The sequence below is a fragment of the Papio anubis genome, chromosome 9 (genome assembly GCF_008728515.1).
Source record: "Papio anubis isolate 15944 chromosome 9, Panubis1.0, whole genome shotgun sequence".
Taxonomy (NCBI): Eukaryota; Metazoa; Chordata; class Mammalia; order Primates; family Cercopithecidae; genus Papio; species Papio anubis.
In genome coordinates, this window is record NC_044984.1 from 74,721,797 (window position 1) to 74,736,743 (window position 14,947).

A 14,947-nucleotide genomic window follows, 5' to 3' on the forward strand; every position below is an offset into this window, starting at 1 on the left:
TTTCCTGCTAATTAGACTTGGCACTCTTTGGTATTTAATTAGGATGAGTCCTAAAAATAATTAAATATTTCTGAAATCAGTGATTACACGAGACTAAGGTATGAGATCTACTTCCTGCATATTAGAGGCCAGGGACATTTTGAGTACAATGCTACTGGGACACATTTTGTGCCCTTAAAACACACATGTATTTTATTTCAAAGTTTAAAATAATTCTGGCTGTTTTAAAACAATACTTTTAACTTCTCATATCTAGCAGGTAGAATAAAAGGAAGCCATTATCCTCAGCAAACTAACACAGGAACAGAAAACCAAACAGCGCATGTTCTCACTTATAAGTGGGAGCTGAACAATCAGCACACATGGAGACAGGGAGGGGAACAACACACACTAGGGCTGTCATGGAGGCGGGGCAGGGAGAGCATCAGGATAAATACTTATACTTGTGGGGCTTGATACCTAGGTGATGGGTTGATAGGTGCAGCAAACCACCATGACACATGTTTACCTATGTAACAAACCTGCACGTCCTGCATGTGTATCCTGGAACTTAAAATTAAATTAAATCAAATTACATTTTAACAAAAAGGAGTGCCTCGGTTATCCTCAGGGTTTGCATAGAGTCAATTCCTGAGAGCAGTTCAGGGCTGGCAGGTGCTTTGTGCTATAGAAAATGTTCTCTTACTGTCTGTTTCAAATGATATAGCCCCAAGTGCAGCTGAATTTATGAAACATAGCAGAACCCTAAGTGCAGTAACTGTTAGCTGGCCTTCAGCTAGAAGTCCTCTGGATGGTTACATTGTTTCCATATCCAGTGAAAGCTCAATGAAAGAAGAAGTTCTGTCCTCCACTAAGAGGTATGAAAATATTGAAAAGAAATTATATCCAGTTAACATGGAACACAAATTAACATCTTATATATGTTTTTAGAAAGCTCTCTTAATGGGATAATACAAACAGAAATGAGAAAATTTTGCAAGATAATTTTTGGACTACAATGTGATCAGAATAACTAGGTCTGACATATTGTAACAAATTATTTCTGAAAATAAATAATGAATTCAGAATATTATCATATGTATGATACATTATTTTTTACTTAAAATTTCTCTGTAAGAAGATATGATTTTTGATTAACCATTTGTGCCTAAGCATAGCAAATTATTTCCATGATAGATACTTTAAAAATGAAACATATACAAATTTTTCTGCAGGTGAGAAAATTGAGTTCTCCAAATGTGTCCGAGCTAAATGTTTTAATATGTCACTTTTCTTTAACCTGTAGCACATTCACATTTAAGAGCCTTTCTCCAGGGACTGAATTTTTAATTAGTGTTATGACTAACAAGGGACTGAAAAGAAGCCATCCTACTGTCCTCATGGTTAGCACTTGTAAGTTAATTTTATATTTAATTAACTTTTCATGGGTAAAAAGAAGACAGACATAGTTGTATTTAAGGACAATGCCTAATTAGAAATGAATGACTAGAAAGTGGTTTATATATGCTGGAAGAGAAGGAGCACTGCATTTACATCGAGAATGCCTGAGATATATTCCTGCCTCTATCACTTATTAATTATGTGACCTTAGGCAAGACAACTATGTTCTCACTTAGGAAATGAGAATAATTATTCCTGCCTAGGTAAAATAACCTGTTACTAAAGTGAAATGTGAAACTCTTCATGAAAGTGTAAAGTACTTTAAAACCCTAAGGTATTATTGGCATGAAATAATATTTTTCTGGTACTTGGACTATATTAACATTTTATGAAAATAAACTTGGGGCATGAAAAAATATAGACTTTTTTTATTAAAAAAATACTGTCTTTTTGATTGAATTATTTGGGTTCTGTTTGCCTCTTCTGACCTTATTAGCATAACTTGACTTACATGCTTGCTCTGAACATGTGTAGCTATTTCAGAAAGTCCTTTCACTTGTGGGGACGAGTCCTATGAAAGTGTGCTCAAGTACCAAGGTCCTCTTAGTTATGAGAAGAGGCTTGATTGCAGAAGTTGCAGTGTGAAGGAAGGAAAGCACTTAAAATGCAGCAATGGTCAAATCAATTCTGTGAAAATAAACTAAAAAATTGAGGTATGATTATACACCAGCATGGTATTATGTGCTTCAGTAACTGCATCAAATCTCTGCAGGCTACCCAAAATGTAGGTTAAGGCTCAGAGGTGTTCATAACTCATTGTTGAAGGTGAGATTTTATCCCAGGCATCTAAAACTGATATGACCCTGCTGACTCTCATAAAGACCATTCAAAGAAACATCAGAAATAGATGAGAAAAGTTTTCAATTTTTTAAAAAAGATAGCTCATTATTATATATCAGTGAAAGCTTAGTTGCTGCTTAGATTTGGGTGTTGTCATTCTCATTGTCATCATCATCACCATGGTCATCATCACATTGATTGCATCACATTGAGAGCCTCTATCAGGTACTCTGCTAAGCATTTTCTATGCTTTATATCACTTCATTCTGAATGACAACCTTTATTGTACGGATCATAATGAGATGTATATTTTGTACATGTTTTTCAAATGAAGAAGCAACAGAGCCTTAGAGAATTTCAGTCACTTATACAAGATGATAGAAATTTGAACTCACATTTCTCTGACATCAAATTCTGACTTTGTAACCCTTGTGCTTCAGTGGAAAGGCCACTATGTTATAGGAAAGACTAACTCTACCCGTTCTAGCTCTGTGACTTTGTGAAAATCGTATTCCGTTTGCACTGCAAGTTCCTTATTTCTAACCTGAGGTTAATAATAATACTTTCCATTGTTCGTGATGTTGTTGCCTTTTTGACTATGTTTTCTTAAACAAGGCTGGTAACCTTTCTTTAATGTCTCCCATATTGCAATCTGTCTTTTGTCTTCTATTATATATTATTGATATTTTTATCTTTTTAGTTACCTTTGTTTATTTGCAAGTCCTCTCAAGTCAATTTGGAAGTAGATGGAATATTAATAAATGTACAAAATAGAGTTAAAATATATTATGGGACAATAAATTAATTCCAATTGTAAGGGAATTGCATTATAGAAACAGAATATAAAGGAGTGTGAGTCAGTGATTCAGGTTAAATCTACCACAGGGATGAATTCTAATAAACTTACATCAGTATGTAAGTAGGGGCAAAAAAATTCAAAATTTGAATTTTTAAGGTGAAATTATTTTAATAAAATGTTAACATTACATTTCTTCTAGCAAAGGAAAGCAATACAATAGTTTAATTTGCAATATAGGTTTGAAATAGAGGCATGTTGCCAATTTGGAAAATAAGCTTCTAGAACTATCTCAGGTAAAGTGGTTACAGAGAAAAGGAATTTGTGAACTTAAAGAGGGGAGATATATTTCTTTATTCAGTATATAAATTACAAGTAAACAATATCAATTGTAAGAACTTAAAGTTGAATTCTGCTGTGAGAAAAATAAATGGGAAAATCCATAATTTTATTATTGGAAAAGACTTTCCAGAAATTCTTTTTTCTCTTTCCTTGTAGAGATAGAGAGCTTAGACTTGGGGTAAATAGCTTGCACATGGTCACTTAGTGCTAAAATTGACTGGATAAGCCTAGGTTTTATGTCTCATATCTACTACTCTTCAAAGTCAAGGTTATTGGTTCAGCCTAAATAATTTAGTGGTAGAAATGTCTTTTAAAAGATGTCCTGGTGTCTTATTTCATTTCTTTAGATCCAGACTCATCAGATTTGCTAATTTTGGGGCAAGAAGAAAACACGGTATGTTTGTCTTGGAAACTACCAGAAGGAGGGTTTGAAAAGTTTCAGGTAAATAACACTGATGCTCTCATACCATCTTGATGTTTATCCAGGTCTTTATTTCACTCCTTCTTTTTGTCATTCATTTTGCATTAATGGTTTTAGAAATTATTGTGCCACTTCATTAATGTAGGATTTCTCCCCCAAGTAATTCTTGTATTTACTTCTTTAAAAGTACAGAGTTGTTATGGAAAGTATTTAAATGTGTGTAAAACTGACACTTGATTTTCGAGGAGTTGGTTTTTGGTGGACATAAACAAGTACATACGTAGTTACGTAGTACCAAGAAAGTGAATAAAGGAGTGGTGGTGCTGGAGGATAATGCTCCTGTGACAGCATTGGCTGGCACAAAGACTCCAGAAGTCACAGCCACGTGATTTGCCACATGCTCTTTCCGTCCCATCCTAGAGATTTAATTGGATGGAGACTTTTAGCCTAGACAGTAGAAGACTTTTAGCCTAAATAGCACTTTCCAACTGTCTGTTATTCATCAGGTAAATATGTACATTTTCACTGCCTTTTTGTTAATAATGTAATCTGGCAGTGGGCATGAGGACAAATTATACCCGTTCTATATCTTATGGTTTGCAAATGGAAATGCTTCTAGTATACCATTATTGCTTGGTAGTCTGTGGGGGCAATCAATGTTTCCAGTGGTAGGAGATGGTAACTTTAGTTCAAATAACAGAAAACAACCTAAAATAGTTTAAGCAATAAAGAAAACAAATATTAATGCAAGAGTCCCTTATGAAGACCAGTAGAACTGGATGTTGGAAAGAATTGGAATCAGTTATTTTAAGGTCATTGAGAACCCAGGGATTATTTTCTTTTTGTCTGGTTACTTCTTTCTGCTTATTGGCCTTATTGTTTTTTTTTTTTTTTTTCCCTGAAGACCAACGTTTTCTGCTGAGCAATTCATGTGGTGAATAGAAGAATGCCATATACAACTTCCAAGCACAAATGGGCACCAAGAAAGATAATTTCTCCCTAAATTCCCAAAGAAGGGAATGTAATTATCCCAGGTTGGAATAGAAAGCCAATCCAGATCCAGTGAAACAAAACAAATGGAGTTGGTCTCTTTATTGTTATGCTTAAGATTTGAAGAAATAAGCAACAAGAAGACTTTTTTTAAAAAAATGACTGAGGGTATTATGTATGCCTATAGACTTAGTTGAATGATTTTGAGAACAAAACCAATTTTATTAATTTAACAAATTCAACATGCAAATTCAAAAAATTCATTCCTTCAACAATTTCTTGTCCTCGTGGTATATTCTAGAGAACTAAAGGAGGTTAGATCAAGCCTCTGAATATCTTTAGCCTTGGGAAGAGCAGATAACTCTCTTTCCCTGAAACCAAAAGGAAGGGGTCCTATGTGTTAAAGATCTGATTGATTCATCAATGTAAATTTCAAAAGGAAATAATCTTAAACAAATACCGTCTTCAGTCACCAAGTATTATCAATTCTACTACTGCGGTGTAAATTCCATTTGTCTCTGCAGGGTCCTCAGAACACCAAACTCTCTAAACATTCTCTAGCAATGTAAAATAATGGCGTCTGTGCAGCATGTAAGATCATTAAAGTCTATGTTATAGAGAAAGTAAGGACACACATACCTTAAATTTTTAACAGATTCACATATATTAACTTCAATCAATTTTGTTTTTTTCAGGAGAAGAAAAATTCAATTTTTTTTCAGGAGAAGAATTTAGCTCTTAGTGATATACTTGCATGTAATATTCTGGTAATAAATTTGAAAATACAAGTTTCTTTACAAAACAGATATCCTATTTTGTTTTGCCCAGCATTCTGACAGTTCAAAAGATAAGGACAAACTGTGAAATTCATTTGAACACCAAATATGTATTCTAGTGAGTAATTCCCTGAAACTGTTAGATTGCCGGCTTTCTTTTCATGAATGATGGGAGTGCAGAGATTTATATCCTTTAAAAGAATCTCAGAACTGGCTGGGCGTGGTGGCTTATGCCTGTAATCTCTACACTTTGGGAGGCTGAGGCAGGCAGATCACTTGAGGTCAGGAGTTCAAGACCAGCCTGACTAACATGGTGAAACCCCATCTCTACAAAAATACAAAAAAACAAAAAACAAAAAACCAAAAACAAAAAACAAATTAACCAGGCATGGTAGCACATGCCTGTAATCCCAGCTACTCAGGAGGCTGAGGCAGGAGAATCGCTTGAACCTGGGAGGAGGAGGTGGCAGTGAGCCTAGATCATGCCACTGTACTCCAGTCTGGGCCTGGGAAACAAAAGCAAAACTCCGTCTCAAAAAAAAAAAAAAGAATCTCAGAACTGTAATGGAACTGAAGGTATAGTCTACTCCAAGCATGAAAATAAACGTTGGCATGCGTATTTAAGACCCAAAAGGATTCATTGTGAATTTAGAAAACATCAGGCAGTTGACACAGAATATTTATGAAAGTCGGCCGTTTTCTTTCTTATACCTTTCAGCTGTTTTTTATGAACCCTGAGTATATTTTTATTATAGGCAGCACTGTCCAACAGAAATAAAGTATTAAGTGAACCACAAAAGTGAACCATATGCACAGTTTAAAATTTCTAGTAGAAATATTTTAAAAAGTAAAAAAGTAAAATTAATTTTAGTAATATATTTTATTTTACCTCAATATATTCAAAATCTTAACATGTAACCAGTATAAAAAGCATTAATGAGATATTTTTACATCACTTTTTCATACGAATTCTCCAAAATCTAGTGTCTGTTTTACACTTAGAACACATCTCAATTGAGGCTACACACATTTTAAACACTCAATAGACACAGATAGCAAGTGGCTATCGTATTGGACAGCATAGTTACAGAGAGTGACTATTGTCATCTGGATTAAATGATAAAGTGAAAGAATGGCAAAAATTGGCCCACCAGTGTCTGGCTGAAATCCCATTTCTTCCCAGATGCCTCTCTGATCCCATCTGCAGGGAATGACATTTTCTTACACAGAGTTTTTTATGAAACTTTCCTTTAACTTTTTCTGTGTTACTTTTAACATGCTGTCTTTGATTGTTATTATTGATACACAAGTGCTAACATCCCTATGCCATTTCCTTGAGGAATCTTTTAGCTTTCCTTAAGAGTGGAGTTCCAAAGTTACTATGTACTGAATAAAGCAGTACTTCCTTTTATTTGTCCACAGTTTCTTCCTTCCAGACCTCATGTGGTAGCCTTCTAATGCGAGGCAGTCTTATATACATGTGCACGTTCAGTTTGTCTGTAATTTTACAAGGTGTGGTAGGCAGTATAGTGCAATGACCCTGGAATTCCTTGCTTTAAATTCTGACTTCACTCCCTACTCTGAGACCTTGGGCAAATCTTTATCCTCTTTGGTTCTATTCCTTCATCTGACAAATGAAGATTATTTTTATTACTCTACGAAATTACTGTGAGAATTCAATAAGATAATGCACTTTGCAAATGCTCTGACATGCAAATTCCCTGTAGTCAGATGTTTTGTCTACTTTGGTCACTGTTATATACTATTACTGAGACCTATGTCTGAGGCATATCAGGAATCAATAAATGTTTTGGTGAATGAAAGGTAAAATTTGTAGTTTTCCTTTGTTCTTCAATCACTTGCTCAGCTGTCTTTGATTCCTCCTATCACTTATCCATCAATCTCTCAGCTATTTTAGCCATTTCTACCTCTGAAACAGCTTCTGAATGTGTTTACTTTTCTATATCTCCTCTGCATTCCTCTTGTCATGGTCACTATCCTTTCTTTTTTACTTTTACTTTTTCTTCTTTTTGTTTTTTGTTTGTTTGTTTGTTTTTTGTTTTTTGAGACAGAGTCTCACTCTGTCACCCAGACTGGAGTGCAGTGGTGCCATCTCGGCTCACTGCAACCTCCCCACCTCCCAGGTTCAAGCGATTCTCCTGCCTCAGCCTCCCGGGTACCTGGGACTACAGGAATGTGCCACCACACCTGGCTAATTTTTTTGTATTTTTAGTAGAGACGGGGTTTCACTATGTTGGCCAGGCTGGTCTCGAACTCCTGACCTCGTGATCCACACGCCTCAGCCTCCCAAAGTGCTAGGATTACGGGCATGAGCCACCACGCCCGGTCCACAGTCACTATCCTTTCTTACCAAGACCAGCAGCCTAGATGATGAATGATAGCATTTCTTCTCTTAACTGGTTTCTCTATTTCCACTTGTGATTTCCTTACAATTCATATAACATTGGTTGAATATCCTCTAGTGGATTTCCATTGCTCTTCAAATAAAATCTACACTTGCCATGGTTTCCAAGATCTCACCTGATTGGATTTTTGTCTAACTATCCAGCTTACTCAGTTACTATGTGTCAATCATATATATCTCTCTCCTCCTCAAACATGCCAAGCACACCCACCCTACTTGGTTTTAATGCTTGACATTCCCATTGCACGGGCATCTTGCCTCCAGTTTTGGTTAACCTTTTTCCGTCACTGAGTTCTCAGCTCGAATATAATCTCCCTATATCCTTCCCTGATTACCAAATCTAAATAAAATCCCTCTTAGTAGTCACTCTATTATTTAGCTGAGTTATCACATTCATTTGTTCATTTAGTTGCTTGTTATCAGTTGCCACCAGAGAAATGTAACTTTCCTACAATCAGAAGCCCTTTCTGTATTATTTACACAGTATCTCTAGTACCTAGAATAATGCTAACCCCCTTTAATAGATGTTCAATAGATGATGAGTAAATAACAGTTTATATACCTAGTGCTTCCGTATATGCTTGGAGTGATTATGGAGGGAATATATCAATACTGAATATAGTTATCGGGAAAGGGTGGAACTTGAGATGACCTTTTAATAACAGGTAAGATTCATGCTCATGGAAAAGAGGTGAGGATACTCTACACTAGCAAGGTCACAAAGTCAGGGATTAGTATTCTATTTGTCATTTATAAATGTCATCCAATGATAGGGGCATCCTGAATAATAAATCACTCATGAAAAATTCCATCCTTTCCAGAATGATTCAATTCATTCCTATATTCACTATAGGTATTCTGTAATGAAAAGCCTAAGCATTTTTAATATTAATTGTAAAAGATTTATGTTTCTTAACCTTTTCTGTTTGTTCCAATTCTTATATCTTAAGGCAAATGTCAAATGGAATGATCTTCTGTGGGGTTAACTGAGGCCATAAATTCATTTGTTGTCAGTTAAATATATAACCATACAATTACTTTTTACTCTATTTGGGCACCTTTTTTTCAGAGATATAAATTATGTATGTTACTAAGTGAAACTGATTTGAAGGTAACATATTAATCTTTAAGGTTCAGAATATTATTATTGAACACATTATATCACTAATGGTTATCTGATTCTTTCTTGGTCAATTAGATTATTTGTTAAATTTTAATGAATTAGGTAACAGTATCCTGGTTGCTTAGCGAAGTGCACTTGGATAATTGGGATCATTTCTCTAATCATTTAAAATTAATCATCACATGCCTCCAAACTATGCTTTAAAAGTGGAAATAAAGCACAAATTGAATTTCTATTAGGCATGTGTATTCTACATAATTTTTGGAGGGGATAATCATCTATTTTTTGAATTACATTTTAAAAAATTAGTCATATACTTTTATCATTAGATCACTAGTTTCTTTTTCTTCTACCCTTCGGTAATGTCTTAATGTGACTGTGCCTGAACTTAGCACTTTATTAAGATTATATTCTACTATAATTGCATGACATTTTCTCCTACCATCCTTTTTCATACCAGAAGTTCTCAGCATTCTACTCACTACATATATTAGACAAGTAAGGTAATTATCAGTGACACCTTATGAATCAATAAGCAATGGTATGCTTCTAGACCTCAGGATTATCTTCTTCATTAATGAAGCACTTTTCCCACAAGACAGTGATAACTATGTCTGCTTAGGAAATTTGTTTGACTTCTACCACATAATAGCTGTTTTTCAAAGCATAATAAAGTTTAAATAACTTATAAAATTGACATATCTTTCTTTGCATTCTACAAACATGAAGTATGGAATAAAGAAGAATAAAAATTGTTATAAGTAGCTTTTAATGAATTAAAAACACTCCAGGTTATTGGAATTATCAGATTACACCACTGAAAATTTCTAAAGGCAATGCTCACTCTCAGAGTTTTAATGAATAATATGTAGACTTGGCCTAGGTTATGATGAAAGATGGACCAGAATGTAGTGTAAATTTATCATTTATTCACTAATCTACGCAACAAGAACTTGAAGTGCCTTTTCTATTTCAGGTGTCTATTATTGTAGTTCTCTCTCTTGTTTTTTACTACTCCCCTGACTATACTGACTGGCTTTCACTGACATCTGTTTGACAGTTCTTCAAACACTGGCTATGTCCTGAGGCACATATGTGAGTTTTCTGGAGGACCTTGGGGGTTATTTCCATTGCCTATTTCCTTGACTTGGCAGACCCAGCTCGGGTTCAACATTTGTAACTCCTATTAGCGCCTTCCTCTGGCATCACATCTCACTGGTTTTTGCTGCTAGGTCTTCTTGCACAGTGACCAGCCTTCTTGGGTTGGGTAATGGTAAGATGATCCAAGACTGATCACTCTCAGTGGTCATACTTGACCCATGGGAGACTCTGGCATTTTTGTTCAGGCAAAGGTGGGTGTACAAATTGCTCCACAGCAACATTTTCTTTGTTCTGCTTTCTCTTTCTATTTCCCCTTTGCTCTGCTCCGTAAGGAATAAGGGCAGAGCAGGAAGTCTGCTGCCTAAGTATCTGTCCAATTGAGAGATGTCAATCCCTCTAGCAGGCACTCTAGATGTATGGTAGTGATATACATGGGCCCCTCCTCATTTAGCTGGAGTCAGAATGTGTGCAGAAGCAACCTATTTACCATTCTGTGGGCAGCCACGGAAAAGCCATGATATTCTCTGCTAGGCCAGAAACTTGGGACTCCATTGATTTTTTTCTTTCTCTTCCTATAGTCTTCTGTTTACATGGAGTTGAGAGAGTAGGTAGTAGGTACTATCCATAATGATTAGCTATCTCTAAAATACATTTTTACATTTTTTTTTTGTTTCAGGTGTGCAGAAGAGTAAGTCCTACTCATTATGTAATATATCTATTATATGCGTATACACTTAAAAATCAGTATATGTGTTTGTATGTGTGTATATACATGTGAACTTTAAAAACAGATGGAGTCTATTGGTCTTTTAGTGCATAAACTTCTAAGACAATCGACTATGCTTATTACTCTGTGAACTTCACTGAGTTATTCTGCCTCTACTAGCCTAAAATTATTCCTTAGTGAACACAGGAAGGATCACAACCTCTACCTTGTAGTAGTAATTATGGTAAATATGATTATTACAGAGTTAGTGCTTTTTAAACTTTGGAAAATATAAATTTACTTTTCTCTTTCTCTAGATATCCTACTGCATGCCATCCAGAAAGGAAAAGCTGATTAAGGTCATTGTCTATGGTGACAAAGCCAAAGTAAAAATAATGACTCTGGGCATGGACTATATGTTTCAAATGAAGACAGTTAAAGACAAAGATTACAGTGTATCTGTAATGAAAAAAGTGACTACAAGTAAGGAAGATCATAGATAGCATTTAGTTTTATAGTCCTGTAACACTTGAAAGTATTTTGGCTAAGCATGATTATAGTTGTTTTAAGACACAAAAGCTGATAAATAATGATGATCTTAAGAATGTGATTAAGAGAACTCAAAAATATGTGAACTTATAAAAGTATTTGTATATCTAGATATACTGAGAGTGACACAGAGTTTTTAAAAATAATCTGAAGCCAAAAGTATGCATATATGTTTGTATGTACATATTGTTATATATGTTACATACATGGAATATCTATGTATACACATGTATATATATTATGCCCTAATAATATAAACACAATTCATTTTCTACTGACCTGAGGGTTGATAAACAGAGTACTTCTGTTTTCTCTTTCCTGAAGTTTGTAGATTTATTGTAAATTGGTTTTGTAATGTTTCTGGGTGAGGTGGAATAATAATATTAGTTATCAACAGTTCTCGTGAAAATTTGTGAGGTTGCCTCTCAGTGGAGACTAAATGATAATGCAAGGAGCAACATTAGTTCCATTGATGAACAGATTAAAAATGCAGCAATATAGGAATGCTAAAACTTTGATGTAAACAAAAAGAGCCACATTTGGAAAAGCCCTTACTCCTAGCCCTCACACCCTCTATAACTTATTCACTTTCATCTTCTTTGGCATCTAGCTATCTGCTCGGTGGTAGCTAACAAAATTCCGATTATGTTATATAAGGATATTTATGGCTACAAGAGACACAAAGCTAAAGGAATGTCTTTATTACGAGTGATTTATGATTGACTAAGGAAAGACATTTGGGAACTAGAGAGAATATTGTTGTGTCACTTAAAACCCATATGTAATATCTTATTTTTCTGTTTGCAGAGATAAACATATAGAACATTATACGTGAAAAAAAAAGAGAAAAGAAAAAGAAAAAAAAGAACATTATACATGAGTAAATTAAAGGACTGTTACATAGATATTTAAATTATAATATTCATAATTGCTCTATTTTTACTAATATATGTGTAATTTCTATTTACATATAATTTACCTTTTCATTAGAACCATCTAGGATTTGTGGCTTAACCTTGAAAGCTGTGAATACTTCTTCAAATTTAATGTGGAATACAACAAAGACCAATTTCACTCATTATAAGATTTATATATCAAATAGAACATTTGCAAAAGACTATCTTATTTGGGAAATGGTGACTGAGCGCACAGTTACAGGTGTGACTCATGGTGTAATATATAACATAATGGTAGACAGAATAAGAGGCAACCTTGGAGGATCTGGCATGTTTTACCAGGGTTGTTGCAGGTATGCAAATTATCTTTAATATTTAAGAAATTCACATTTCTGTTATATATTGTATTGTTCAAGGTAAAATTTCAGTGGAGTTTTTTGAAATTTGAAAACTTACAGTTTATAGACTATTTTAGAGGATAAAAGTACTCATTTTAGTGGGCTGTTCTGCAGATTTTTTTTTTTTTTTTTATAAGACGGAGTTTTGCTCTTGTTGCCCAGGCTGGAGTGCAATGACGTGATATCGGCTCACTGCAACCTCTGCCTCCTGGATTCAAGAAATTCTTCTGCCTCAGGCTCCTGAGTAGCTAGATTATAGGCACACACTACCTCACCTGGCTAATTTTTGTATTTTTAGTAGAGACGGGGTTTCACCATGTTGGTCGGGCTGGTCTCAAATTCCTGACCTCAGGTGATCCACCCACCTCGGCCTCTCAAAGTGCTGGGATTACAGGCATGAACCACTGCACCTGGCCTGTTCTGCAGATTTTTGAGATGACATGTGAAATATAAATTGAATAAAACATTATTTGACACATAGTGATCAATAAATGAGGTTAATATTATATTCAGTTTCACACTGAATTAGAGATCTAGCTAGTGGAATTATGTGGTGTATTTGGGGATCATCTATTCTCCTAAAAATGTGTTCTTTGTCTTTGACATCCTAATATGTGTTATACACATGAAAAAGCATAGTCTTATGACAGCCACAGGATAGTAAAGAATACAAGCATGGAAACACATGTAGGATAAGTCAATGCAACAGGTGAAGCAATGGAAGTATGTCCAAACTTATTGTAGTTACACAGAAGAGGGAAAGATTAGCTCTATGGCCTCGATGGAGAAAGCTCTTTGGGGCTGGTAATGTCTGTAAAAGGATTAGGAATTTGCTAATCAGACTAGAGAGGATATGGAGTGTGTGAAAAGGAGGACTTCCAGAGTTAGGGAACAGCCCATGCAAAATTATGGAGGTGTAAATGAATATGGTGTATTTTTGGAACTATAAGCAATTCAATATTGAAAGACTTTGTTTTTTAATATGTAAAGAGAATAAAATCCTATCCTGAGTAATTTAGAGAGTAATTTTTAAATCCAAAGGAAGCTATGAAGCCTATGAATATTTTAAATTTTTCAAAAAAGTACAAGATTGCAAGAGTAACACATGAGAATTACTCTTAAGTGATCTTGAAGGCTATGGATTGGGCAAATGACCCAGAGGTCGCAGACATATGGTGATAATTCAGGGTATGGGTATTTATTATTTGGCTGTCAATATTTTCTTAGTTTCTTATTTTTGCTGTAGCAAATTATAACAACTCAAATGTATTATCTCATAGTTCTATAGGTCATAAGTCCAACATACTTCTCTCTGGTTGAATCAAGGTACTAGTAGGGCCGTGTTCCTTTTTGTAGATTCCAGGAGAGAATAATTTCCTTGCTCATTCAAGTAGTTTGCAGAATTCAATTCCTTGTGGTTGTAGAACTGAGGTAATTATTTCCATGGTGGCTGTCAGCTGACAGTTGTTTCCAGATTTTAGATGATGCCTCATTCTTTGACTTGTGATCCTCTTCCAACATCCAACAAAGGAGGGTCCACTGCCACTCGGGCTTCAAATCTCCCCTTTCCCCCCATCATATGTGACTCTTCTGCCTTCCTCTTTTACTTTTATGGGCTGGTATGATTAGATTGGACCTACCTGGATAATCCAGGTTGATCTCTGTTTATGGTTTATAATCTTAGTTCCATCTGCAAGGTGCCTTTTGCCATGTAACACAACATATTCACCATTCCAGGGTTTAGCATTTGGGCATCTTTTGTGGGGGTTGGCCTTATGCTGCTTAACACATACACTGTTATTCTCCCAAATGTGATATATATGTGATAATGCAAAACAAGGAATGAGTTTAGAATTCATATACCAGCTTTACTCGAGGATTTGGCACTGGTTAGCTAAATACTACTGGGCAAGTTACCTGATGTCTTTGGGTATCAAGTTTCTGAAAAATTTAAATTAGATGACCCCTGAGATTCTTTTTGACTCTTAAAAGAGTCAAACACTTTGCACATTTTTTTCTATTTATACAGATAATCTATGACTTACAATGCTTTAACTTACTATTTTTCTACTTTACAATGATGCAGAAGCAATATGCATTCAGTACACTCCTCGACTTACATAAGGGTTACATCCAATAAACCCATCACAAGTGGAAAATATCGCATCAATTGTGATGGGTTTATCAGGATATAACCACACTGT

General features: G+C 35.0%; 1 protein-coding gene across 4 annotated transcripts in view; it reads left to right on the forward strand.

The window, feature by feature from the left end:
* LOC101024725 (tenascin-R-like) overlaps positions 1 to 12,797 on the forward strand; it is a 37,795-nt gene extending 24,998 nt beyond the window's left edge. For 2 of the 4 annotated variants that reach the window (XM_021922644.2, XM_021922646.2), the window contains 2 exons: positions 3,706 to 3,800; positions 11,218 to 12,797. In XM_021922644.2, the coding sequence (XP_021778336.2) occupies positions 3,706 to 3,800; positions 11,218 to 11,403 (281 nt within the window). In that variant the 3' untranslated portion in view covers positions 11,404 to 12,797. Of the gene's footprint in view, positions 1 to 3,705; positions 3,880 to 4,683; positions 5,840 to 11,217 lie in introns of those variants that run through there. The other 2 variants (XM_021922647.2, XM_031650635.1) reach the window with 2 other exon arrangements.
* Positions 12,798 to 14,947: the final 2,150 nt, after the last annotated feature.